This window comes from Bombus flavifrons, chromosome 6, assembly GCF_040668555.2.
Source record: "Bombus flavifrons isolate JBK064 chromosome 6, iyBomFlav1_principal, whole genome shotgun sequence".
NCBI classification, from domain to species: Eukaryota; Metazoa; Arthropoda; class Insecta; order Hymenoptera; family Apidae; genus Bombus; species Bombus flavifrons.
The window spans coordinates 868,101-872,290 of NC_138447.1; the positions used below are offsets into that span (position 1 = coordinate 868,101).

At 41.3% G+C, this 4,190-nt stretch overlaps 1 protein-coding gene across 1 annotated transcript; it reads right to left on the reverse strand.

The window, feature by feature from the left end:
- Positions 1-1,002: 1,002 nt before the first annotated feature.
- Positions 1,003-2,412, reverse strand: LOC138181238 (uncharacterized). The gene is made up of 2 exons (XM_069115945.1): positions 2,395-2,412; positions 1,003-2,319 (listed from the first exon to the last, which is right to left on the reverse strand). Exons 1-2 carry the CDS (start codon positions 2,410-2,412, stop codon positions 1,003-1,005), a joined length of 1,335 nt encoding a protein of 444 aa, XP_068972046.1.
- Positions 2,413-4,190: the final 1,778 nt, after the last annotated feature.

A 4,190-nucleotide genomic window follows, 5' to 3' on the forward strand; every position in this document is an offset into this window, starting at 1 on the left:
CATAAAGATCAATGATGATTATAACTATAATTGTAACAGATCACTGTACATAGTCATATCCTGTTAGATGTAGTACGCTAACACTTCGGATCATGGCTGTTCAATTTATTTGTCAGTGTAGCGCGGATTTCACCTATGTTTTGTTTAAAAAACACATGTTTGTTTAATACGAGCTATACGCAAGTTCGAGTGGAGATTTATTTACTAGGATGAGTACTCATCATTTACTTACTACTCAATTATGTCGTAAGCGTAGTATTTAGTTGGTTAATAATGTTAAGCTACTGACTGACATCTAGAATGTCTACCTGAGAAAAATGCTGTGATATTCATTGTAGTCGTATTAGCTGCTATCGTACAAACTGTATTTAAAATATATCTGGTTTTGTTGATAAATGAATGTACACAGTTAATTCGCTTTCTCCGTTCCATAATCTTTTGACTAACATCTAGCTTTAAGTGATTTCTTTATTAAGGACGTAAAATGGATAATTAATGTAGAAGTGCCGTACAATTGTCTTGATTTTTGTATTAATTGGATACAAAAGTTCTATCTTACAATGACGAAAATTCTGAAGAATTTATAAAGTTCGCATATATTGTAAGAAAGACTATATAGATACGTATAACATCACATCCGACTAAATTTTTGCACAAACTACATACATATTACGAGCACAAAAAGAATAAACGCTTTTACAGTTACAAACTTAAAAACCTTATATAGTAAATTCTGTTCTGATCTCAACAATAATAACGCATATTTTATATTTTATATCATCTATAATTGCATTACAAATACGCTAGTATATAAAGAATAATTCTAACTGGAAGCAACCTTAGGATAAATAGAAAGAGGAAGAATCTGCAATTATTTTTACTAAATAACAGCAAAGTAACGGTATAATCATTCTGATGGAAAAAGGTAACTAGGTCGAGGATCTCAACCAAATTAGTTGAACCAGGATAGCTAAGTCGAGATTTTGGTGTAGGATAACTAGTCTAAGAGACTGGAGGTAGATAACGTGGGCCAGGGCGTGGTGTTACGTGATAACTACGTGGAGGAGCGGATGCAGAATAACTGGGTCTAGAGATGGGAGAATAGTTATACTTTGAAGACGGAGTAGAAGCTGGTGCAGGATAACTCGGTAGAGGAGCTGGGGCAGGATAACTGGGTGGAGAAGCAGGAGCAGGATAGCTAGGTGGAGGAGCTGGCGTAGGATAACTGGGCGGAGGAGCAGGAGCAGGATAGCTAGGTGGAGGAGCTGGCGTAGGATAACTGGGCGGAGGAGCAGGAGCAGGATAGCTAGGTGGAGGAGCTGGAGCAGGATAACTGAATGGAGGTGCAGGAGCAGGATAGCTAGGTGGAGGAGCTGGGGCGGGATAGCTGGCGGGAGGAGCTGGCGTACGATAATTGTATCCAATAGTCGTGGGACGCGCTGTCGAGTAGTCATATGTCGGACTAGAAGCCGAAGAACTTGCAAACGATGCTGCGTTAGATGCTCCGTAATTATTCACCGTTGGTCCGACTGGTCCAATTATTTTAACCGCATTGGAGGACATTGCAGATGCGGTGCTTGATGCGTAAGTGACAGGTGCTTGGGAAAGTTGTTGGATTTCCTGACCATATGGTGGTAGATAAGTTGGCGCTGGTGTAGAAACTCGTATTGACGGAGGCGATGTTGAAACAGGCAAGTAGGTTGGCGACACTGGTGGAGGCAGAGGAGGCGGAGGTGGTGACGGTGTCCGCGGTGGTGGCCGTGACGGTGGCGATGGCGGTAAGTAAGTAGGTGTTGGAGGCGGTGGTGGTGGTGGAGGCGGTGGTGATGGCGGCAAATAAGTAGGTGTTGGAGGAGGAGGAGGAGGAGGAGTTGGTGGAGGTGGTGGAGGTGGCGGCGATGGCGGTAAATAAGTAGGTGGTGGAGGTGGTGGCGGTGGCGGTGGCGGTGGCGGTGGCGGTGGTGGAGGTGGAGGTGGAGGTGGAGGTGGAGGTGGTGGTGGTGGTAAATAAGTAGGTGTTGGAGAAGGACGAGGAGGAGATGGTGGAGGTGAAGGAGGCGGTGGAGGTGCTGGTGGTGGAGGATATGAGTAACGCGGCTGTGCAGGGGTTGGCGCGGGATAAGAATAATCCGCCCTAGAAGATGGTGGCAATGGGGTGGAATAGGGATAACTTGGCGGTGAAGGAGGTGGTGCCGGTGAGCCGTAATTAGGTGCAGGCAAGGTAAATGGTACCGTGGGAATGTTGTAAGTATATCCGGCTTGCCGAGCCGTCCGTAGACCCTCTCCGGCGGCGCAGTTGATTGACAGCACTATCCTCAACTGCGTATGTGGACAATTAGTGAATATTTAAACACGGAGTGATACTTATTGAGTTGTTTTCAAGAAACTACGTACCCATTTTAATGCCCGCATAATCAACTCGCGTATAGCAGGAATACAAAAGTGTCAACGCCTTTTATACGTACATCTCCCATTGTTGTTTAGCGAAACCGCGTTATTTCATAAGATTTCATAAAATATACTCGCGAGCTAGCCATTAAATTATTCGTGTCCTAATTGCACCGAGGACTATTACATGCAAGATGATTATATCCCTCGAGCAGGGTGTTTTTGTAACATGCTGTTCCTCTTTTCATACTCAATGTTCTCGTTGTGTAAGAACAATGAGAGAAGGAACGCTATATTGTTGCAGTTTGAAGAGCACAATTTACTAGCAATACCTAAGGATACTTGTTTATCTAATTCGTCACAGTGTCGTCATAGTCGCGTGGTTCTGAAAGAATTTTATATAAAACTATCAGGGCTAAAAGTACGCCCGGCATTTCAAAGAAACGTTTAAATTATTTTCTGTGTCAGTATCGTATATTAAAATTTAAGGGATACGTTTTCATGGTTTATTTTCCTAGGTTACGTTGCCTTCCATGGATATTTTTCTTTATCAATTACAATTTTCAAGTAAATGTATTAGGTTGTCCGAAGAGTGTCTTTCTTTTACAGACACGTCTTTTACAACGCATCTGTATACAAACATGAAACCTAATCTGTCGAACGTTGTGATATTTATCTTGACAAAGTAAAATGGATCATATGTAATTCGATAAAATATAATAATATAAAACGGAAAATGTGCATCCATTATTTCCTTACAGAACGAAAGAAACTTTTCGGACGGCCTAATAGTTTATTGATTGTTCAATGAACGATTATAATTATACGTTGCAAAAATTGCTTTTCGTAGAAAATAATTGCTAATACATATTATTAGATCTTATGAACCATGGCAACATTTACAATTTAACGCAAGTTCACATCATCAATCACTTCATCATGCGAGTAGTAACATAACACGCTTCACCCTAAGACCTGTATGAACGTCTCCTGCGCTCAAAGTAAGTAGTCGCTTGATTACTCGAACCAACCAAATCCTACGATTCTGTCACGGCTCATTCAGTAAACGCGAATAACGCTTGTAAACGCTGGTGCATTTATTTCTGTATCGTATAGCGCAGTGCGAAATCGCGTTCAACGTCGACATAGTATCAAAAGCGTTGCGAAATCTTCTCGAAAGAATCGATAAGACAGCAGCTGCGTAAGCAGACTGTGAACAATTGTTAGATCGATGCAAAAAGTATGATTTTTTCTAGAAATTATTTTTTGGATAAGAGTTCTTCCAATTCATATAGCAATGTTTTCTAGCGATGAAATATAAAAGGTATTTTATTAAAAGTAAACGTAAATGAAATAAACGAGAAAGTTAATCGTACGTCCGTGATCGTCGAAATACGTTGTTTCGTTGTACATGCGATAACAACGAATCACACGCAAACAAATCGATGTACGACCTTTTCTTCGTTTGCACTTCTATCGTGCTTTGCGTGCTCTTGACTCGATGCACGCGTAAAAGTTTGCTAATGTAACAGCACACGTTGATCCGAAACATCGCGACAAATTGAAATGCTTGTGCACTTTCGCTGAACACCGACGACGAGGCTCGTTAATCTTCTTGCGCAAACTTATCGGCCGACAGGTAGGTTAATGTGATTTTTATTCTCGAACCTGTTATTCGTATGATTAATCGCGAATGTGAGCCTGGTAATTATAACTTTTTCTTATCTCTTTCCCTCTTCGTTTTGGGTCGCCTTTTTTCCACGTCCTTTGGAACTCGCGATAATTACATTTGTATCTAATAT